The 22,956-nt window shown below is 34.2% G+C and overlaps 3 protein-coding genes across 4 annotated transcripts; 1 reads left to right on the forward strand and 2 right to left on the reverse strand.

Moving 5' to 3' along the window:
• Window positions 1-701: 701 nt before the first annotated feature.
• Window positions 702-8,490, reverse strand: LOC119631678 (solute carrier family 22 member 3). Its single transcript, XM_038024095.1, has 7 exons — window positions 8,425-8,490; window positions 6,737-7,007; window positions 5,118-5,343; window positions 4,917-5,020; window positions 2,347-3,116; window positions 984-1,165; window positions 702-914 (listed from the first exon to the last, which is right to left on the reverse strand). Exons 2-6 carry the CDS (start codon window positions 6,937-6,939, stop codon window positions 1,092-1,094), a joined length of 1,377 nt encoding a protein of 458 aa, XP_037880023.1. The 5' UTR covers window positions 6,940-7,007; window positions 8,425-8,490; the 3' UTR covers window positions 702-914; window positions 984-1,091.
• Window positions 8,491-11,000: 2,510 nt separating this feature from the next.
• Window positions 11,001-18,242, reverse strand: LOC119631747. 2 transcript variants are annotated; one of them, XM_038024223.1, is made up of 10 exons: window positions 18,185-18,242; window positions 16,952-17,038; window positions 16,542-16,889; window positions 15,481-16,484; window positions 13,878-15,424; window positions 13,226-13,754; window positions 12,324-13,145; window positions 12,087-12,263; window positions 11,940-12,033; window positions 11,001-11,875 (listed from the first exon to the last, which is right to left on the reverse strand). In XM_038024223.1, the coding sequence occupies exons 3-10, from the start codon at window positions 16,852-16,854 to the stop codon at window positions 11,517-11,519; spliced, it is 4,845 nt and encodes a 1,614-aa protein (XP_037880151.1). In that variant the 5' UTR covers window positions 16,855-16,889; window positions 16,952-17,038; window positions 18,185-18,242; the 3' UTR covers window positions 11,001-11,516. The 2 variants fall into 2 exon arrangements, with proteins under 2 accessions (XP_037880151.1, XP_037880152.1); XM_038024224.1 differs by having other exon boundaries at window positions 16,952-16,986; window positions 18,185-18,216.
• A 2,496-nt stretch (window positions 18,243-20,738) lies between these two features.
• On the forward strand, window positions 20,739-22,710 carry LOC119631990 (cyclin-J). Its single transcript, XM_038024650.1, has 5 exons — window positions 20,739-20,938; window positions 21,031-21,181; window positions 21,257-21,443; window positions 21,529-21,960; window positions 22,042-22,710. Exons 1-5 carry the CDS (start codon window positions 20,865-20,867, stop codon window positions 22,506-22,508), a joined length of 1,311 nt encoding a protein of 436 aa, XP_037880578.1. The 5' UTR covers window positions 20,739-20,864; the 3' UTR covers window positions 22,509-22,710.
• Window positions 22,711-22,956: the final 246 nt, after the last annotated feature.

Consider the following 22,956-nt stretch of genomic DNA (forward strand, 5'->3'; position numbering starts at 1 on the left):
AATTACATGCAGCATACATGTTTTCCATTGCTTGTTGTTTACTGATAAAATCGATGGTAAGATAATAATAAACATATGAACTTGACAATACAAAAAAAAAAAAAAAAAAATCCATTGTGATGCACCGCTTCGCTCTCCGCTATAGTTTTTGAGGTATAACCAAAAAACCAACTTTTTATTCCTCTTGAGAAACAAAGGTGTTCTCAGTTTTCGCGGTGCTGTGAATGTATCCTCCAACCGATTTGACCCATTTTCAATACCAACCTCCGTGCAAGAACTTCCAATGTTTCAGTCAAACTTGGAGTCGATGACTTTATTTTTGCAACAATCATTATACAGACGGAGGGACGGACATGTCTATATCGATTTAGAATTTGATACCGATCAAGAATATATATATACTTTCTAGGGTCTGTGATGCTTCCTTCCTTCTGGGCGTTGCAATCGGTTTGACAAACTAAATATACCCCTCGTCCTTCGGTGATGCATATAAAAGGATATAATACGATCTGTGCCGGCGTTTATAGGGATACAGGAAATAATTATATTAATATTGCTGCTTGTTCATTACAAAGCATAACAATACTTGGATACATGTCTCTACAATCAACGTAAAAAAAAAAACAAACATTTATTATAAACACAAAAAAAAAAAAAAAAAAATGAAAAAAATTGTACATTAACTCGTAAAACATATAAGTAATTACAACATATAAACAGTGCAACTATGAAAACCAATCAAATTAATTATCGTTACATTTGCGGTGATTAACATTTTTGCTTAGTTGGGATGCTTCAACCATTGTAGTCGGCAAAGTTTTATTAGCCGTCTCCGGAAAAAGAAGCGTCAAACATCCGCTTACTAAAGCAAACGATGCGAACAAAATTTGCGGTGAAAATTCATAATAGTTAACCTTGACGAATACATAATAAGCTTTAAAATGAATTATTTATCACGGCATGCATTCGTGTATATACTTTACCAATAACGGAGTTTGAGGGGCCAGCATTGAGCCGAAGCGTCCAATCATTGAGCACAAAGATAATAAACTGTTCCGCACTTTGGTGGGAAAGATCTCCGAAGTGAAAAATTATAAAATTTGAAAACTGCATGTAATAGCAAATTTTCCAATTAGAAATAAAGCCAACTCTACACCCTGACCATCTAGAAATGTATTAAAAATGCTTTTAAACAAATCAAACTATACGCGCTTCACACTGAACCTTAGATATCCATCACTTAGATGTACGTTATTTATGGCAATTCTTAGATCTAAACATGACCAACAAGGATTACATATACATAAGGTTTTCTTTTCCCAGCTACAAGACATTTTCCCACGTCTCGTTGCAGTTCGTCCCATTTTTCTCGAAAATAAAAACAAAAAAAAATAAAAATTCGATGACGTCCGCGACAGTCAGTCAATATGCTTGGAAAAAGTTGAACTCTTTTGCATAAGAAACGTCGAGATCTGATGACGCATGCTGGCGAATTCGAATCACATTCAAAATTCTCGCATACAATCAGAATATATTTTTTCATTTTTTTTTCATACAGCGTTAGCATGCAATGAATGTAATGGAATGTCGCTGTAGCATACGCTTAAACTGAATGAAGACGTCAAGAGATATTAGAAACGTATGTATGTCACATAGGCACAATTCACTCTCAAAACTAGTAATAACGCTGTAGTGGGACACGCTAAATGCAGTGATACATAATAAACGCCTGCACTGAAAGTGGTCGGAACAGTCGGCCGATCCGAAGCATTTTCGATAGCGTTCGCCTTTGGGCCTGTAGGTTGAATGCAAGAAAACAAGCCGGACGGATGGACGGATGGATGGATGGACAGACAGACTTGGATCGATTCTAAATCGATAGAAGGTGGATCTGCCTTACATCCTTCTGGATGCTGCATGCGTCCGCACAGGTGGTGTAGAGTATAGAAATCAAATCACTATAAGATGTTACTTAAGTATTTACAAAAATACACTATATATATATACATATAAAAAGGTGAAATAGCTTGTAACGACCGGGATGCTCCTTGACATGGAGAATATGCCCAAGTCGTTTTCTTTTGAATATATTGTAACAACGGACTAACTCTATACGAAATTTCAATTGCACCTAAACACAAAACTCCGTCCAAATATATATTAACTTAAGAGACAGCGACGATCAAGAAATTTTGTACTTTGCTGCATTATCGTGATATGATCTGATCGTAACTAATCCAATAGTATTGATAAGCAATAGGAGGATTAAACTTATTTTGTAGTATCCGATGAGGGATAAAAAGGTTCAGTGAAAATAGCTTGACAGTATCATTACAAAATACATACATTTGGCGAAAAATATTGTCGCTGCCATACATAAGGCACACGTTAGCATTGAAGCGAACAATGATACTCGTCGTCCCAGGGTATCCATGATAAAGAGTGGCAATATAAGACCAGGAATTTGTATTAAGCCGTTCCATATGAAATTGTTATACTTGTTGCCTCCTAAATTAACGGAAGTCAAGCTTAAGCCCAATGCTATTAGTGTATGCGTGAACCAACATAATGAACAATTGGCTATACGCCAAAAAAAAACTTTGATAGCATCTTTAATTGGGTAAATCTCCTCAGCGTTATCTTCCAGTTTCTGTTTGTTCGATTCCATTAGGTTGACAAGATTTAATTCAGGTATAAATTTGCCATTAACACGTGCGGCTTCTGTCAACACTGCAACGGCTTTGCCTTCTTTGCCTTGGCTCAGCAGCCAACGGATACTCTCCGGTAAAAGTGTTAGTAGAAATATATGTAAGATAGCCGGTGCGTACAGAACGCGTAAAAGTATTCGCCAATTGTGAAATTGTTTCGCGAATACGCCCAGCAGAACTTCACCTAATGGATAGAACATGGTAATAATTGTGGCAGCTGCAACACGCCGTTTCGGCCCCACCAACTCAATAGCCAAAAGAAATGCGGTTGGGTAGAGGGTACTACCTACAATCATGTCGAACGTTTCGAACGTGAGAAACATGCCATAGTTCGTTGCGAACGATTTAATTAAGCCCATAATTGAACTTAAAAAGCCTCCAATAGCCAGCATTGTTCGACGACCAAATCTGTAAAGTCAAAGGCAACAAATATGCTTGTTAAAGGTGATATGTATCATAGTATATTTGTATTAAATCTTTTTGATCAACATGAGAATTGTATACGACTGATAACGACCTATTGACAAGAAATTTGCTGATGAGTCGCAAATTATCAAAAAACAAATGAAAATTTTACATTAAACATCCTACGTCACTTACGTCACAAAAGCTTACTTTCTTCAACAGAACCCTTACGCACAAATTTATTACCGTAATTTCATATGTCGAATCACTAGTCCAAGTCCATTTTCACCATAGAACATTAAAAGTTGCTCTTCATTCTGATGCTAACTTTTAATTTTTCAAAAATCTTCATACCCCACATAGTTTTCATACAAGAACAAGGCACAGACGTCAGACAACAGACGGACAAATATTAAAATTGAAATAATTCAAAAAATTATTGTAAATCGATCGATATAATAGAAGTTGGAACTGCCTCAAGTCCCTCTAGTTATTAAACACATAAGAAAAAATTTAGTTTAGTCTTATTGCAAGCGATATAAGGCAATAAAAGCTTGTTGTTTTTTCATATCTCTCATGCGATCAGATGCGATTTTTAGCGATAGAATAAAGGTTTATGTATTTGATGATATAATTTGTTGGCATTGATTTCGCGCAATCCTTGTTTCAGACCCCAATATCAATGAATGTTACAACCGGAAGACTCTCTAATAGAAAGTGGTAAGCCAGATGAAACTGCAATTCGTTTATATTTACTTTAAGAACACGTTATTTTAAGCTAAAAGTTAACTAACTCGGTGACGACTAGAAGTAAAGTCATTTTATTTCTTTTTTAAACGAAATTTTTTAACACAAAATTTGAAAGGATTTTTTTAATATTCTTTATTGTACTATTCAGTCGCTTTTTTAGGTCTAGAACCAATCTATTATTTTCCTGTTCAGCCAATATCTTTTTTACACAAATTTTTGGGAACGTATCGTATCATGAAGAAAGAGAGTTAGGTGTAGTTTATTAATTGCTAGTTAGATTATTATGACAGAAATGTTACACACTGTGATTTTTGCCTCCTGTGAACGAAACATTAAATTATTTTTTAGCAAATATGTACTGTGAGGAGTGAAAGTCGTCTCCCGTTTTGACCTCATATATCCTCTGTCTTGCTGGGGGAGGATTAGGCTAAGCTAGTAATAAGTTGATTATTGAGGTATTTCTGCTTGAGGTACGGTAAGGTTGGCAAAGGACAACTTTCAACGAAATACGATTCAGGTGACTTCCGTCATCGTCCGAGTCGAGGGACCGACTATTTCTGTCTTTGTCTTTTTTGCCTTCTTCTAAAATAAATTTTCTCTACAATCATCCAAATGATAATGTGGAACAAGTAAAGACTTTTAGAGCGAAAACGACGCTCAAAAGAGATAAGCGGTAGGTGATCTATGGTTATTTGAAGAATTAAATTTATTAAAGCGATTTAGGAAATGGGCGAATTGCCCATCCATCGCTCTTATCGTTTAATATTTTTTATTTTTACGTGCAAAGAATTCTTATAGAGTTTTGTTATTTCATTTTACCAATCAGATGATTCGTGTTATCAGCTGTTTTCTTTTATTCATTCCACCCGTTCGTAGCTAACTAGAAGAAGTTGTATGGTAACATTAAAGCGCCAGTTAAAGTCTAACTGGATGTTCTGAAATACTTTTGATATAAACTCCAACTTAAATATTTATTGAAAACCGCACACTGGATGCAGTAAACAAATATATATATATATATTTATATATGAAACGTTTTTTGTTTTTACTTACTTGTCGGCCAATAAACCACCCAATGGAATGCCAATAAATTGCCCGATATTATTAAATGTCCCGGCCATAGTTAGTTTCCATTCGTTAGAACAAAGGAAATTGAACTGCAAATGTATAAGATTTCTCTTTTGAATATAAGCAGTCAGCCGCAGGATGAAAGAGATATATATGCTTAAATATTTATAAGTTAACTGGATTCACCTCGTTAGCAATTGTGTACTCTAGGTCTCGAAACTTGTAATCGTAACAATTCTCCAGCTGTGAACTGTTAAAGTTCTCCGCAGAACATTTCAGCTGCGTATCGGAGCTATGAATAATAGCGTAGCGATGACATTGATCGAAATTGGAATTAATAGATGGTATTGTGAAATTCAACCACGGCTCCCAATATTCACTTCTGGCGCTATCGCATAATGTTACATTGCATCTGTATATATGTTGCATATAAATTTGGATATGAAAATAATTATTTCACATGTATTGCTACTTCCAACCAACGACAAAACAGTTGCTGCTACAGTCCATAGATGTGTTGACTTTAATATTTGAAAGCTTAGACTTGAGAAAAATCATATTCACCCTAAAACTAAGCTTTAAACAAAAGTGAAATCTCATCTGTACGATGTCGTTCATCATTGATTTTCCTCTCATAGGATATTATTTGACTTATATTGAATGAGTTCTTTTGTGGGTTGCTTTATATTAACCTGCGGTTTCATTTCTAACATTTTGATAGAACTCTTCTAAAATGACTAACAGACAGATCGGTTTGAAACGGACCTGGGTCTCTTAGAGGTGTTTTCAATCAAAAATTAAATTGCAAGTTAGAAAACTCTAACTTCCAGTTAACACTAAAACTAATATTTAAATTTTTGCTGTAAAATTTCTTTCAATTAACCTTGAACTGACGGAACAAGTCCAAGGCAACAGCAAATAGACGAAGAAAAATTGTGAATAAAAATTCACAAACGGCAAAAACGTCAATCTCAGTATGTGATCATATTCAGTCACAATAACTTTTAGTTAAGATTAAGATTTAGTTAAAAGATCCGTTTGCTAATAAACTTTCAATTTAAGAGATTTGATTGAGTTTTTAAATTGAAATTAACTTATTGAAGACGGCCTTTAGTGGGATTTTTATGATTCTTCAAATTTTTAGACTTTCCAAATTTTGTACTCCTAGAAAGCCCTACTCATGCGAACGGATATTCATCAGATGTGCTTATCTTATTCCATACTTAATATTGATTTTTCAAAGGTGTTGTGATTTAGTTATAAGAAAATTTCAAAACGTTGCAAATAGAATAAAGCAGAAATAATCTCAAAGTTTGGGTTACCGTGTTTTTCGGTCTATAAAACGCACATCAAATTTGTGAGATGATTTTTAAAAAAATATATTTTAATATTACTTTTGGAAAAAAATTTTAATTTATTGTTAACCTAACTTGTACTGACAGTATTCAGTTCATCTTCACTCTCGTCTTGTTAATGTCATCGTTCGTATGACTTGCATCTGAATTGTTGTTGGCGTATCACACGTATCCCAAATTAAAAGACGATTTATTAAAAAAATATTTTAATGTTACCTTCGCGCCATAGGATGTACCCAAAATTTGAGTTCATTTGCGTGCTATGTAAAAAGGTGGGTCTTATAGTCCAAAAAATACGGCAATTTTCAAAACATATCAATCCCTTGCAAAATTGCTGTCAATTATTTAATGGAGGAAAAGTTGCTTCATACAAACAAGCTTTCATATAACAAAGAAAATTGCAACAGTTTCATCGCTGACTGTTATAAGCATATTTACAAACGCATGTACCTATAAACGACGGAACTTGCTGTAAAAACATAAGAAATAGATTGAAAAGCGTTGAAAATCATGGGGAAGCAAAGTAATACATAGTTGAACAACTGAAAACGTCCAAATTCTCCAATACGAACGAGTATAGCATCCAAACTGCTCTCGTTAGCGATCTCTTTATCCCGTACCTCGGACTCTTCATTAAGTTCGGTATCAATCATTCTTCGTCTTTAATGAAAATGAAGGATTCGTTTACCTATGCGGCAGACAGAATAGAAAATCGAAACAGCTGAAGAAAAAGAAAAATATTCATAGAAAAACTTTCAAATTAAAATGCAGAAATTTCGCAGTTATGTTGAATTCTATAAGCTGTCATACTTCCTAACTTTTGTATACCTTTCTGAAAGTATTGTTACACTCTCTTAAGTTTAATAAGCAAAAATTGTGAATCCCGACAATACTCTCATACATTCGGAAAACAACAATAATTAAATGATATTGAATGTTTCACTTTCTCCCTCTGGTTGCGTTTCCAAAAATTCTGACCATAATAGTTCGTCATTTTTATACACTACATCTCCTGTACTAAAGGTGTATTAAATTTGTATGAATGCATGCAATGTCTAGTCAACATTGAAAGGGTTTGAAGGACTTTTACTAGACTTCCGACTTCCTTCTAAATCATATTAAATGCGGCTGTGTGTCCGTCTGTCCGTCCGTTCGCTGCCTCTCAATGTATTCATGTATTCAAACTACAAGCCGCAATTTTGTGTTGAGCCAAGTTGAGCAGAGCTATTAGAAATAACTTGGATCATGCCACTTTTATCACCACTTTCCATATAACCTCCTATTTTAAAGAAATCGCTGTACGAAAAAAACAACGCATTTTAAATATTTCTCAATTAGGATCGTTGAAAACTAATATTTAATCGTACTAAATGAGTGCGAAAAATCTGAATCACTAAGATCAATTTTGACATTCTTACAAGAAAGAAGCCATTCCCAGAATGTCTGATGCCTAGCAGTTTATGATAAAATTGGTACAAAAGCCCAAACTAACTGCTTGAAATAGTCGATTTTCACATAAGCGCAAGTTAGCGATGAGTTTACAGTATCAAGACATAAAAGCCCCTCTTTTAATTTGAATATATTAAAACGAATAAATTCTCATTTACACACACATTACAGAAAACTTAAGCTTCAAAGCTTCTCTTGGTAAGAAAGCGTTTTATACTTTTTTTTTTCATTTCTACAAATGTAAACAATTGACACATGTACAGTATAAATAGTATTATTTTGCACTTTTTATAACATCACTGTATGGAAGATTTGTACTTATTTTACCACTAAAGTGAAATATGTATTCCACTTCGCAAGAAAGATTTTCATTAATACATACAGTTGCTCTCCTCATCGCCATTGAATAATAAATAAATGATAAGGATTGTTAATGTCGAAAAATTTCGTATCTTTGATATAATAACGCACTCTGGCGGAAATTTACCAACCAAACACCTGAATTGTAAGTAAGAACTCATGAAAAATACAACAGATACTAATACGTAAAAAAAAAGACTTTGCTGTGTGTAGTCAAGCCCATGTCATGATATAAATTATTCTTCAACTTGTCTAAATGCATATGGAACTTTATTTTCCCTCGGCAGACGTGAAGAATCTATTTATTTATAAAATAAAATCTTCCATACCTTATACAATGAAACTACGCGAGAAATCTTTTTCAATCAACTATTTTCGCACGACTAAAAATTATTAGAAGTTTTAATGAAAGCCGGCATTAATCAACCATTTGAAGCATAAACCGGTCTGTAGATAACCTACCTATTATTATTGCATCATATTTTGTAATCTCTCCCAAGAAATCGATCGAAAATTAAACATGCGAATTTTAATAGACATAAACGTTATTTAAACGTTCCGAAATTAGCCCGCAAATATGCTCTCAAGTATTATAAAACAAGTAAGAAAGTTATATTCGACGGGGGCGGAAACATTCTTCCAAGCTCTTTTATTTGACACCCTTATTGCTAGTGTTATTAAAAAAGATTAATCGTGGTGTCTACAATATTCGTTTTGAAATTAGCCCATTTTTAGGCATTTGAGAAATGTACAAAATAGTTTTAAACATTCTCTCTTTTTTGTCTTGTGATAAATAAGCATATAATGTCAAAAAATTAAAAAAAAAAATTAAATTTAGTTTTTAGTAGCTTTGTGTGGGCATGGCCGAGTGATTACAGAACGAGCAAAATTCCAAAAATTTTTATTAAAAAACCTAAGTTGTGTTTAATTTACGCTCAATTACGCGCTTTTGCTCTGACCAATTTTTCGTCCATTTTCAATACCAACGTGCGTGCAGAAACTTTCGTTTTCACTTCACTTTCAAATTTGAAGTGGACATCTTTAATAACACACATCGCATAGACGACCAGACGACCCGACGGACGGACGTGGCTAAATCAACGCAGAATTTCACGCTGATCAAGAATATATATACTTTATAGGGTGTCTGAAGCTTCGTTTTGTTTGTTACATATATTTTGGAACAAAATGAGTATACCCCGATCTTAGAGTGGCGGATATAACAAAATTTGTATAAACAAAATTTAATTGACACTGATGCTTTTTTTACTTCTCTTTTTTCTGCTTCTTTTTGTTTACTTTCTTGTCTATGTTTTCTTCTTTACTTTAATAGATTTTTTGGAGGTTTTTTAACAGATTGGCTGTGTTAACGAAAGTGGCCACTCTGTTATGACCGTTTTAACAGACAATGGCCGCTTCAATAGAAAATGGCCCATCTGTAGATCACGGGAAACCGTGTAGCCACAAGTCAAGGACTTAAAGCTCAAACTTATATTCAGTAAAAAGTATCTATAGAGATATAGGAAATGCCAAAATCTTTTCTTATGTAAATCTAGTAAATTATTTATTTTATTCTACCACTAAAAGCACAAATCGACAAATAAAAATCTAGCTCTAGGAGAAATTGTTTACTTTTGCGCGGGGAAAAAAAACCGAAAGGGGTACTGACGCACGTTTACAAGTCGATATTTTAGTCGATAATTTTTAAGCAAAATATGCCTCGCTCCAATGCGCCAATCACTACAAAAATGAATCAGTTTTACAAAAAAAAATCAAAGCGATATATAGCCTTGCTAGAGTGTTAAATATAGACCATAGGAGTTTTACTTTACTTGCGTAAGTCTGCATGCATAAAGAAGCTCAACGTTTAATTGCATTCATGTATCAATTGCTGCTGAGTCATTATTCTCCGTTGTCCATTTAACCAATTTTGTCCTTTAGGATGTGTAAAAATGAAGAAAAACGTATAAAAGATTCAGTGATAATAAAAAGCTGGTAAACTAAGCTCTTTCGACTTCCAAGACCGCCATATTGAAAATCGTAAGCATTTCGCTAGCTTCAATTTGTCTGACGGACTGCGTTTCTTAATTGATCTATAATGTCCCTGTGACATGTATAAGGAAAAACTTCACCTATATATATATATATATGGTTTTAGTGACAAGAAGACTGAGATTCCTTCTAGGCTTGATGGTTTCTGGAAATATCGTCCTTCGGAAAATATCTTCTTTTGGGTAGTTAAACAAAGTTCCGCACGTGCTATATGTATACTAACGATTATTAGAGTCTGGTCAAGTGTTCGCATTCTTCTTATTCATTGTAGAGCAAATCTTTTTGATATGATGTGAAGTACTCGTGGTTGATAATTGTAACCACAGTCTCTCTGATACGGATATGAAATGACGTAAAGGAAACGAAAGCGATCAGATGATCTTATCTATTTGCTTCACAGTTGCCAGAAAGATTACAATGTCCTGACCTAAATTAATCACAAATATAATATATCTGAGATACATTGTTATGACCTGACCAAGCTCTTTCGACTGATACAACTATTCGTCTATTGATATGAACTTTAATTAAGAACTCCATTTCAGTTAAATAAATAAATAAATTCACTACATTATTAAAAATTTTAAATATCACTTTATAAATATTATAAATAATTTGTTTTTCTTTTTTGTTTGTTTTGTAAATCAACATAATCAGCCATAGTGTAGAAGAAAGTCGTTTCTCCTGCTGCATTCGTTCGTAAGAAGTCACTTGGTTCTTTATCTACGCTGCTTATAATACTATTGTATGCAGAGGTTCATTGCATAATAAATAATCATTAAAATAAATCAATCAAAAATAAAATTTGAATATATATATGTATATAATATAAAATAATACGAGAAAAAATGAATAAATAATAATAAATAAATAAAAATAAATAAATAAAATGTTTTTGCTAAAGTATTGCTTAATTGCTATGGTCGTAGAGTTACGCATTGTTAGAAATTAAATAAAATTTGTGCGTGTACACATAATCCATACATATATATATATATATATAAAATCCATAATTATAAAATTACCTTAAACATATTGACTAAAAATATATTTCGAATTTTTCAAACATATCAACAATTTCTGAAGAGACTGTAAATGCGTATTTTTCTCAATATAAATAAAAATCTGTCAGATTCTTCTCTATATATACTAAATGGTATTTACTACTATTAATTTTAATCCATCTGTATTATGTTGTGTAAATTTGATCTATATACTATTAGAATCGAAAGTTAAAAATGTTTTTTTTTTTTTTTGTTTTTTTTTTCAAACACTTTGTTTAACGTTGTATACTTATTGTAGAGAGTAAAAGAAGAGCATTTACCGACTTTGGTGTGGCAAAATGAGATCTTTAACAGACGGAAATCATCTAAAGGTTATACATGGGATTGCTGGTAGCATCAAATAGTTGTTTACCCGTTGACTCTATCATTGATCGTAATGCAATGCTGCGTTGTTTGGCAACAGCTTTCCTTAAAGTCATCTCAAAAACATTATCTTCATCCACATTATCCATGGGCACATGATCACGCTCTATTGTGGTTAAGAAAGGATCCTGACTTACTTCACAAGCTAAGCCGCCACCGTCCTCACCCATAGTCGTCGTCTTACACTCAGAAGCAAACTCTTTACTCCATAAATTCTTATGACGACTTTGCAGCACATCGGGAGGAAAGCATTGTAGTAGTTCTTCGAATGACAAATCGGCCGCCAAATTGTTAAGAATTTCTTTAAATAAAAGTTCATCTTTCAAAATGTTGTATAAATTTTTGTTAAAATACACACACATTACCTGTTATGTGAGTTTTCCAATTTGGTAGCATATCTTTTTTGTTCATTAGCTTTTTCAACAACGACTCCCATTGTTTCGGATTGAAGTTATTTGACTAAAATTTTAATTAATTATATACCGCTGATTATATTCCTCATATTATTATACCTTGCCATATTGCCACAAGTATTCCGGACAAAAGCTTAACATATAGTTTATAGCTAAATTTTTGGGTAATACTATTACCAAGAAACTATCGATACCGATCAGATTTGGCGTCTTCTGCACAAACGCAATGAATTCCTCAACAATTTCCCGATCAATTTTCGTCGACGCCAATAGAGACTAAAATTGCGGGTATTATAGATAGATCTAACTGTATATGTGATCGTTTTGCCACATTACCTGAATTTTCAGAGTCAAAGTTAGTAATTCGTTGTGCCAGCCAACAAAATGTACATCCGTCTCGCCTTCATCCTTATTAGGGTAACTGAAATCGCCGCGTCTAAACGGCGGCAAACGATTCAGATATTGGGGGCGATCCAACAGGCATGGTATTGGTCGTATATACGATATCATGTGTTGCTCAAACGCATCGCCGTTCAACTTGTAATCGGGTATAAATGGCACAAAAACTAATTTCTGTTCTTCGGAACGACCGTTTATTAATTGCGATTTGCCAGCGTAATATAAGTGATTTGTCGATTGTAAATATTGCCGCTCCTGACGCAACTCTTGCAAATGGCGCATCATAAAACCGATGCACTCCAATCGTAAACTCATGAAATCTTCATGTAAAGACTGTTGTTCGACATCGGCTGATTGTAGATCCGTGATAAGGTCGCTTAGTGCTTTTAAACGGCCCATATACATGCGAAAGAGAATTTTCAAACCTTTACAATTGATTTCGCTAGCGTTGCTTGGTTCTTCTATTCCATTTAGAAGCGAAACATTTGAGTTACGTTTATACGGTGAATGTTGTTCCTGAAGTTGATCGTAGACAATGCGATTGTAATGCGATGTCGCGCGACGATCCTCGGCGATGGATGAGCTAGCAGCGGAAACGCTTTCAGCATTTGAGTGGGCTATAGACTCGGTATCCTGCTCGCTATTGGCTTTAGAAAAGCCACCTTCTTCGTAAGCGTCATCGATTTGCGGCGGCGAAGGGGAAGGAAGATCCTGATGCCCACACGAAGGATTTACATCAAAGAGGTCGTAATAATATACCTGAAAATGAATTATACGCAATAATTGTGCTTTTCATCGCTTTTTCTCTTTTTCCTCTTCTTTTTATCAATATCACGCACCTGTAAAATATTAACAAAAACTTTTTGCGATGTCTGATAGCCCTTTTGGCCAATGTGCGAAGCTATAAAGTTCAAAAATAATTGCAGCAAACATTCTAACGTGATGCTATGCTCTACGCATAACGCGTGGATAAAAACATCACTAATGGCTTCAATTAATTCTTGCTTTTCGGTGGCCAAGAGTATGGTTTCCGTAAAGTCAGAGAACGAAACAATTTCATTGAAGTGTGGGTACACACCCACACCAGACGAACTTCCCCGCTGACGATTGGTTCCGATAAAGTTGCGTCTTGTATCCTTCAATTGCGAGTGCGAGCATTTTGAATTGTCACCTCCATTGGATTTTGTGACTTTACCTCGTTTCTGCCTCTGATACAATGGCGTGCTATCATCGAAAAGAACATTTTTATGCTTAATTAACGCGATGGCCAAATCGTGCCTATTAGTCTTGCATACAACCTCTTGTGAGACTATATAGTTAGACATGCGACAAGCCGTAACGGCCAAGAGTAGATTCTCATCAGCATTTCTATAGGAATAAATTAAAATTGAAGACATAGTAAGTTAAATTTGCTTTTTCATAAACTGAATACTACTTCTAATCATGTTCATAAGCGCATTATTAACCTTTAATTAATAAATCGGAACTTACAATGAATCTAGAAATTTCAAATAGTTAACAATTTCGCCGCTTATTGAATCGGCCACGACAAGGGAATCGAGCATCACTTGTGGTATATCCGCTGGGGAATATTTAATAAACAAATTAAGAAATTCCAGTGAAAGAGGCACCTGTGTATAGCCTTGTTTGATAACACGACTTGGCGTAAAAAATGGTTTAACGGATTGATTGAGAAACGAGGCCTTCAACCGATCCGTACCCAAATCAATTAGAAACAATTTTACGGTATAAATTAAGCCAGCCAACTGTTCACTATCCATTGAAGGATCATCGCCGGGTGTTAATGACTCGTGCTGTGATGGATGACCCACATCGCCGTCAGCGTCTGTATTGAGAAAATTCTGAATGTAATTTGTATAGATTTCTGGTAACTGTAGATTGCACATTTTATAAAATCCCGTGGCCTGCATGTGTACTTCCTTTTTTTTCGACCTTATGGAAAAGTCTGCCAATTTGCGGCAATTCTCCATAAATTTATTACGTAATTTTGCTTCACGGTTATCGTGAAAATTTTCAAATTGCAAAGAAATGCTCATTCTTAGCATTACGTGGGCCTCCTCCATGAGATCATAGAAATTACTGCTACTTGCAGATCGATAGCTTTCCGCTATATTTTCTAAATCATCAATTACATGCTCTACTAATGGAACTTCTAGATTATATAAAGTCCACTCGTTAACCACAACCGCGTGACTTGAGGTACTTAAGCGCAGCAGGTTGTGTTTTGCTTTGGCTTCGGCTATTAACCGAGCAGCAATATTACGTTTGCCATTATCATTACTACCGGCAGCATTTCTCCTTTTTAGTGTAGTGATAGTGTTATCCCCGTTATTATTTTGGTTGCTAGGTGCGCTGCCGTTACTAATTAACACTAAATTATTGCGATTGACGCACACATATTGCACGTGTATAAACGAGCATAGACCGATGACTGCAATGGGAGCATTTACATCGGGGCTGGATTCTTCGGGGAATTGTTCGACCAAAGTGGGATACTCAAAGCGGTTGTTAAATAATTTTTGACCTACACGCGACGTATGGGTCTCCACAGATTCAGTTGTTATCGCATATATAACGTAATCGTTAATGTGAACTTGTAAAACAGGTGCGGTAAACGAATAGGTAGCAATTGGCTTCTCATTTTCATTGTACCATTTACCCTGTGCGCAAAACTGATACAAATAACCATCGACACTGCTTGCTACCAATAAAGCGAAACCAATGCAACTTTGGTGTTTGGGAGATTTTAAAGTGCGACGATTAATGTGTTTGGATGTGGTTATAGCTCCAGGTACTTGTTGATTGCCCATTTCATATTCAGGGTCTTCGAGTTCCCCTGAATCACGGTCATAGTGTTGGTAAATTGCTTTGAGATCCATACAACGCAAAATGTCGACAACACGCCCACCACCTGATTCCGATGATTTCATGCATATTTGTAACAGTTTGCGTATATCATACTGAACCATATTGTCCTCATTATAGGCGGACACAATTTTACCATTGCTTGAGATGCGCTGCAATTGCAAATAAATTAGAACATCCTCCTGTAGGAAAATAATGACGTTCATACCTGAACATTCATTGCTTTAGCCTCGTTGACTAGTTTTATTTTGATTTCACTTGCTCTAGTTGGAGTAATAATGATCTCCTGTGTGTCACAATTTATATTCGATTTTCCGCAATTTATACCACCAGCGGCGCCATTGCCATCATTATCGCCTATTTCCCATTGAGACCGTAGATCAACCTCAAATTCGCGACCGCAAGCAGAGTTCACGAGACGTGCTACGTTGAAATCAATAGCGGTACGTCCAGGAAAACTAGTTTGCAAACGTCCACTGACTGTCGTTTCCAATGAATCAGTCTCGAAACTATTGTGACTATGACTGGATGGACCCACACTGGTCTTACTTACGATACTTGAAGCTGAACTTGAAATAACTTCTCCACTTTCTGGCAAATCAGCATTATCTTCCGCATCATAATTACCCTGATCGTATACTGTCGCGTGAATAGCTGCTGTTCCATCGCCAGCAGTACACACATTGCTTGCTAGTACATCCACTACACGAAATGCCACGCAATAGCGATTGCTCATGCAGGCGATTACATTTTCGGCAAGATTCAATTTTGACGGAACAAAATTCAAATTCACAAAAAATTTAAATGGCAAAAAGTCAATATATTTGTATCGTGGCTGAGTGCTCTCGTGCACGCACTGAGTATACTCATATAAATATATACGCTCCTTGCTACTCACGATAACATTGCCCGATGTCTGACAGCATTGTATTAAATCTGGTGGACTGCGTAATGGCAGCTCAATGACATCAATGCTTTTAACTAATGGAGCTTTCGGCGTAGTCATTGAAGCAATTCGTATAGTTATGGGAAGGTCAATTAGTTTAGACTCAGGAAACTTCCAAAAATTGGCATAGACCCGCACAAACATCTTAATATCATCCTCCGAGTATACAACGGTATTATTGCTACTGCTAGTGCAGCTAATACTGGTTGAATTGGCATGCACCGGACTTGCTACATTTTCTTTTTCCAAAGTAATTAAATATTTTCCTGGAAAAGACGCACTTATTAAACAATGGTTAAACGAATGTCCCATTGCTTATTTACCCGCTTCGCAATATATTAAATTAACAACTTCGCCTACAGTGGCTAAAGAGTATTTAATAGGCAAACGATCATCATCGTTTATTGTTGCAGCACCGATTTCTGCTGTCGCATCACTGTCACCACCCTCGCCACCTCCACTACAGTGTGGAGCTTCAGCATTTGTCCGTCCGACAATATCATAAATCTCTATAAATTGTTCGGCACTACTAATGGCAATGCGGTTGGAATCTATCAATGTCGCCGCCAAGATCTCGCCATTTAAAGCAAATGTATTTTGCTTTGCAAAATTATACGCTTGCAATATTTTCACCATCTTAAATATCTTATAGGTTGTTACGCGCAATTAATCTGTAAATATTTGAATAAATTATTTACATTAATTATTTACAAGAAGGTTTATGCTTACGTACCTTAAGCTGCGTATACCTATTTACGCATACGATTGCTAGTAAGCGAATGGCAACATCCACAAAAGAAAGAATACAAGGAGTTTATGTCTATTAAAATTCGTATCATTATGCGTTGGAAACGAGGAGAAAAAATTTAATAAATTCATTCAGTTAAATAATATGACTGAGACGACGCCCTTTATGATTAATTTTAATTGTGTGTGCATGATAAAAACATTTGCTTTGTTATATATACCAACCAGCTAGCCATTCATATATGTGGACATAATCACTTATGGGCGTGCATACTTAAGCACAGTGGATGTAAATTCATGTGAGAGTCTATAGCATGTAACAGAGGGTTTATAATAAATATGCGAATTTCAAGCAGATAGCTTTGATATCGTACATTATTAAATAAGGCTCCTTGTACTTATTAAAGGTTAATTAAGTTTCTTTGCTTTTTTAGGCGCGTCCACAAGCTGACTAATCATTTTAACAAAGACCTGCACTTTTTTCCTGAATCTTAAAATTGATAATTCCTATAAAATATATAGCATAAAAAGAAATACATTGAACTTGGAATCTCATGCTGATCAAAAATATATGGTTAAGAATAAATTTGCTTTTAAACATAAAATTCGATGATATCGATGTCATCCCACTATCTTCAGTTGCGTTCCTACTTGCACATGTGTAAGACGCAGGCGATAAAGCGTTTACTTCTAATTCATTTTCCTTTTTCTATTTTCAAGAAAATTAAAGCCTGTCCGGAAATGCTTAATGCTTAAAATTGATGTCGATCAAATGAAATTTTTAATCTACACCGATCAATGGATGATTCATGACTACAGTAATCGGGTATAACCTTGAAAACTTGATTAAAAAATCCAAAGTGCTTGAACGCAGATAAATTACTTTCCCATTTAAATTACACTCTTGATCTGATTGTCGCTAACGGAAATTTATATTTTACATTTTTCCTCATTTTTTAATCATGGAACTTTACAATATATATTAATGTGATAAACTTAATATAATTGTATTCGTTAGGATTATACAACAGTAGAAAACTAGCCTAAAATTGTAGGGGAAAAATCAATAATTTTATGTGGAAAACCTTCCGTCGAGGAAATATATTTCCGATTTATTTGTTTTAATTTATCATATGAAAGAAATTGTCACAACTCTACTACTGCGGTAATTAATGCCACTTATAAAATACCTTATAAAATAATCAGACGTTAACATTACCTCAACGGCTTTGAAAATCTTAAGAGGGAACGAAACATGCATCCAATCGCTTGTTGTCGCGTAGTATATAAATTACACCGGCGTTTTGCCTACATCTCGATTTGTTACTAATTTTGTTTATGTAGTGTTTGAAAATCGTTTTTATTTGTTTATTATTGAATAGCAAACGATATATTATTGTTTTCGATTGTTGACAAATCTTTCCAGCACGAAGTTTCATAACTTTTTATCAGCTGATAAAATCGAGACGAACGTTTCCAATGAAATAAAGAAGATGGCACATAAAATTAGCTATCGATTAAATTCCTTGACAATTTTCTTATAAGAATCGATAATTTCATGATAATTCCTTTGTAATCCCTACATAGTTATCTGCACTTACATAAACCCTTATTATTTTTGTCGCAAGCTCTATTATTTATGTCGCATGCGCTATTATTTTTTGTCGCAAGCTCTATTATTTTTGTCGCAAGCTCTATTATTTTCTATTTATTTATGTAAACAATTCATAATAGTAATCAGCTGTAATTATAAGGCATAACGATGTATATATTGGCATATTTTTTCACCACTATTTTGGTGTTGCCCAGCAACAGGCAGATAAATAAGTAAGTTTTCTCCGTAGATTTCAAACATTACGTGGATTTAAGTTATTGTCTTTTAGAATTGACGATATTAGCGAGCAATAACTAAAATATTTGAACAACCATATGTTAAAAATAATCTTATTATGAAAATAAACGAAAGTCAGCTGATCGAAAGTAATATCAGATCAAAATTGACTAGACGTTGGTCTAGCCGTTTAATATACCAAAACACGTAAAAACTTACTGAATTCAAGTCGAATTGTAAGAACGAGAAAGTAAGACTAGGAAACAGTGGTAATCATCTAAGCAGGAATCTAATCATGTATTCAAATTTGTGGGCGATCATCGTCAAATGCAGCTATGTGCCCGAGAATGGCAATGACGAGGAAACGGCTACTTATGAATTTTAGTAACGAGTAAATAATAGTATTAAGAAATAACACAAAAACTAACTAACGTTCGTCATCTCAAAATGTAGAAGGTGTCTACGCACCAGATTAATCATTTAAAAATGTTACTATTGAATTTTTACGTGTCCTTTTCCATAATAAATAGTGGTTCAAAACGACTGTTAATTGTGCACCAACATATTAGTTCATACAAACAAATTTTTAAATAAATTTTCTATATTTATTTCTTTCACAAATTTTAGAAAATTCCTTGCAATCTCCAAACAATATGTATTCACGGATGAAAGCAGAAAGCAGATGTTATTATAAACGAAAGAGCGAAGGAATAAAGGAAACTTGTGGAAGATATGGAAAAGCTTATGACAAAAACAACGTATTTAGCGAATTTAATATTTTTTTGTTAAGAAAGTCAGAATTATCAATACATAGCTTTTATCTGTTTTTTAAAATTAACAAAGTTATGGGCTTTTCGAAAGTAAGGCCAAGTAAAACAAATATGGTAATGAATTTGAATTTATTAATTTTTCCTAGCACCTCTGTATTCATAAAGACTGTTTCTGGGGCTGCTTTATCGGACGTCATTTTATTATTATCGAAATTTATTTAGACCAAAGAAGTAAATTCTAGAAGTAAAAATAGAGCAATCAATTGCAGCCAAAACTATTGGATCTTTTCAGAGATAAAAAATTTCATAAACCCTTACTTACAATTTATCTGTTCTTATCGAGATATATTTTATTTTTCGGTTTTATTCGGTAACAATTTCAACTATTTTCCAAAGTTGCAAATTTTGTATAATTTTGCTAAGAGCCCAACTAGTACGTAAGTGCACCATCGTTTCGACATTGCACTTAGACGGCTAACTTTTACTTTTTCTACGTTCAAATACAATTTGGACGTAAAATAGCAATGCTTATGTAGACAGAACAAAAATGTTTAGTTATCTCAATACCATAAGATTTTCCTGAAATACTGCAATTCAAATTTCTTTGTCCTGTGGTTAAATGTATTGCATTACACGATGCATATACTGAGCCTGGATTTTTAATTAATAAATTGGTTGATGCTCTCACATACTAAAGCGCTAAAGATTATTATTACGAATAATCATATTTTTTGTAAGAATGTTTATATTGAAAAGTGGCCAGAACATGGTTCCATGTCTTCTAAATTTTTCACATTGATTTAGTATTTAGTAGTAGTTGAACACGGAAGTACGGGAGCGTGCATTAGGAAGAATAGATTCAGAAGATGATTTTGAATTGATTGGAACAGTAAAATATCCGTCTATCTTAAGTCGTTTTGCTTGATACACACATTTGTACAAACGTTACCTACTCTTACTGCAACTACGGTAGGTTATAAATACTAAAAATGGTTGCATTCTCCTTCTATGACAGAATTCATCTGGCAGCATTTTATATTTATTCTCTTCTTCATTTTCATTTACATAGACATGTGTTGCTATGCTTACTATTTTCTATGGGCAACTACGATAACAACCGTTATAGCAGGTTATTTTTCGTTTTGATAAATTAAAACCAAATCGTCTACTTTGTTTTTTTTTGTTTTGTTTTTTCTTTTTTTTTCGAAAATTATCGGGGAGAAATTTGTCAAATCTATGTTAAGTATCGAGAAGAAAACGATTTGGAGCGATTAAAGTATATTGCAAACGGGGTAATTATGGATGATAAGGGAAACGCACAGGATTCGCGGATTGATCCATTTGTTGTGTTGAGTAATGAAAATTGTGCTAGGTAAGATGAAAAAATTGTTTTAAGCAGTAATGCCATTAGTTGCAAATAAATAACTTTTCATTACAAAAACTGAAAAATAAAAAATGCCTTAGCGATTTCTCAAGAAAGGATCTTATTATGAATACCGAACAAGATTGCCTATCAGCTACTATACCACATGTGCGATTTCAACAAGACAGGTCGTTTGTAAATGCATTTACTCAAATTTCTTCCTCGTCAATTTTCCACAAAGATTCACAGGAGGTGTGGCATGTTTTTTATTCTTTTTTTTATTGTAATTTTTTTCGTTACCACATAATAAAACATTTGTTTTAATAGCGCATTAATAAGTCGGATTGGGTATCTGATTACTCGAAAGATATATTTGAAACGTTACTTCAAACCGAAATGAAACGGCGCATAATATATTTTCGTTCGCAGCAGTGCCATTTCCGACCGATGCTATTGAAACTGATAAAAGACGCGTGCGATTGTTATAATTTATGCCGCATTACGTTGCATTTAGGTAAATGGGCCCGCACAAGAGTTTGACACACACAGCGGAGTCCTCCATTTACGAACTTTATATCTTTTAAATACATTACTTTTAGCTGTTTATTTGCTTGACTGCTTTATGGATATGCATACCGTACAGGTCGACCGTTTAAATTTAACCGTCCTTGCCTGCTTAATGATAGCTGCCAAAATAGAGGAAGCCGAAATGGATATGCCGAGATTTGCGCACCTTAATAATTTGGTGGGTGACATATATACTTTAGATGAATTTAAAACAATTGAATGTAAAGTATTGGCAACAATTAATTTTGATTTAATACGACCAACTGCCGCAACATTCTCCGAGTATTTTTCGAATAGCTTTATAACTGTAAGCGATTATCAAAGGCAATTGCAATCTGAATTATTGTCATATACCACCATAGCGGATCCGACAGTTGAACACAGAGACCGCTACAGCGGCTACGCTGACATGCAAGCGACTTTGAATAAAAAATATTTCGAATTAATTGATATTTCACTGAATTGTAAGTCATAATCAAGTACAGTTAAAAAAACAAGTAACGAGAACAATGAACATTTCGTTCCATTTTTAATTATATTTTCAGATTTAAGATTTGCTAATGTTAAACCTTCAGTATTAGCATCAGCAGGTATAGCGGCCGTACGAAAAATGCATGGCGTTTTTCCCGTTTGGACAATGCATTTAGAGGATCTGACCACCTATAAGTATGATACTATATCATCATTAGTTGATGCTGTATTAGCTGTTCTCCATTTACAATTTGAAAACGAATGTTTACAAATTCCTTACTCACTTACCACTGCGTTTATGAGCTTTGGGCAGAGCCCACATTCTGCTATTGCGTTAGCTAGCGATTTAAAGTCTGACACGGATAATGAACATGATTATGTAAACGGTAACGATAGTGATGAAGAAGAAGGTGAAGAGAGTGAGAGCAATAAAGAAGAGCGCAGCGAAGATGCCAAGGAAGAAGATGAAAATGGGGCCGAGAAAATTTCTGACCATTGCTTAGAATATCTGCTAACGCCGAAACGTCGACGGTTACATTGAATTAAACGAGATGTACCCCATTATTTTTTTAGGTTATTTTAGTTACTACGAAAACCGCTATTGCCTTTTTTTATATATGGTTTAACCCTAGAACTTATTATTACCTCGTTGTAGATCTCACTTCCTTTACGAAAAAGAAGGCATTAGTGACAGATTTGATTTTATGTTTACTATGTTAATTTTTGGGCGCTCAAATACAAATGAAATCTGTATGTACTTACGCCAGAAGATTTGTGTTTTTGTAAAACTAGAAACTTAATAAACAGTTAAAGTTTAATTTTATTATTCAATTGTGAATTCTCTTTTTCTATAGCCACATACATCATAATACAATACAAATACATCTGAGATCAACTTAAAAACGCACTAAATTGCTAAGAAGTCAATTATAAAAAAGGAAAACAAGAAATTATAATCGAAGTAAATTTAACACCCATCACTTATTTAT

The sequence above is a fragment of the Glossina fuscipes genome, unplaced genomic scaffold (genome assembly GCF_014805625.2).
Source record: "Glossina fuscipes isolate IAEA_lab_2018 unplaced genomic scaffold, Yale_Gfus_2 1, whole genome shotgun sequence".
NCBI classification, from domain to species: Eukaryota; Metazoa; Arthropoda; class Insecta; order Diptera; family Glossinidae; genus Glossina; species Glossina fuscipes.

What these genes read in the sequence shown, in the direction of transcription:
- LOC119631678 (XM_038024095.1), bottom strand. Translation starts at nt 6,939, where the DNA reads ATGATTGATACCGAACTTAATGAAGAGTCCGAGGTACGGGATAAAGAG. An exon ending in AGTACACAATTGCTAACGAG is followed by an intron (nt 5,021 to 5,117) that starts GTGAATCCAGTT and finishes ATACATTTGCAG; the next exon opens with TTCAATTTCCTTTGTTCTAA. An exon ending in GGTGGTTTATTGGCCGACAA is followed by an intron (nt 3,117 to 4,916) that starts GTAAGTAAAAAC and finishes TTGACTTTACAG; the next exon opens with ATTTGGTCGTCGAACAATGC.
- LOC119631747 (XM_038024223.1), bottom strand. Translation starts at nt 16,854, where the DNA reads ATGGTGAAAATATTGCAAGCGTATAATTTTGCAAAGCAAAATACATTT. An exon ending in TTTAATATATTGCGAAGCGG is followed by an intron (nt 16,485 to 16,541) that starts GTAAATAAGCAA and finishes CGTCTTTTCCAG; the next exon opens with GAAAATATTTAATTACTTTG. An exon ending in TTGAAATTTCTAGATTCATT is followed by an intron (nt 13,755 to 13,877) that starts GTAAGTTCCGAT and finishes TTATTCCTATAG; the next exon opens with AAATGCTGATGAGAATCTAC.
- LOC119631990 (XM_038024650.1), top strand. Translation starts at nt 20,865, where the DNA reads ATGGATGATAAGGGAAACGCACAGGATTCGCGGATTGATCCATTTGTT. An exon ending in AGTAATGAAAATTGTGCTAG is followed by an intron (nt 20,939 to 21,030) that starts GTAAGATGAAAA and finishes AAAATGCCTTAG; the next exon opens with CGATTTCTCAAGAAAGGATC. An exon ending in TCCACAAAGATTCACAGGAG is followed by an intron (nt 21,182 to 21,256) that starts GTGTGGCATGTT and finishes TTGTTTTAATAG; the next exon opens with CGCATTAATAAGTCGGATTG.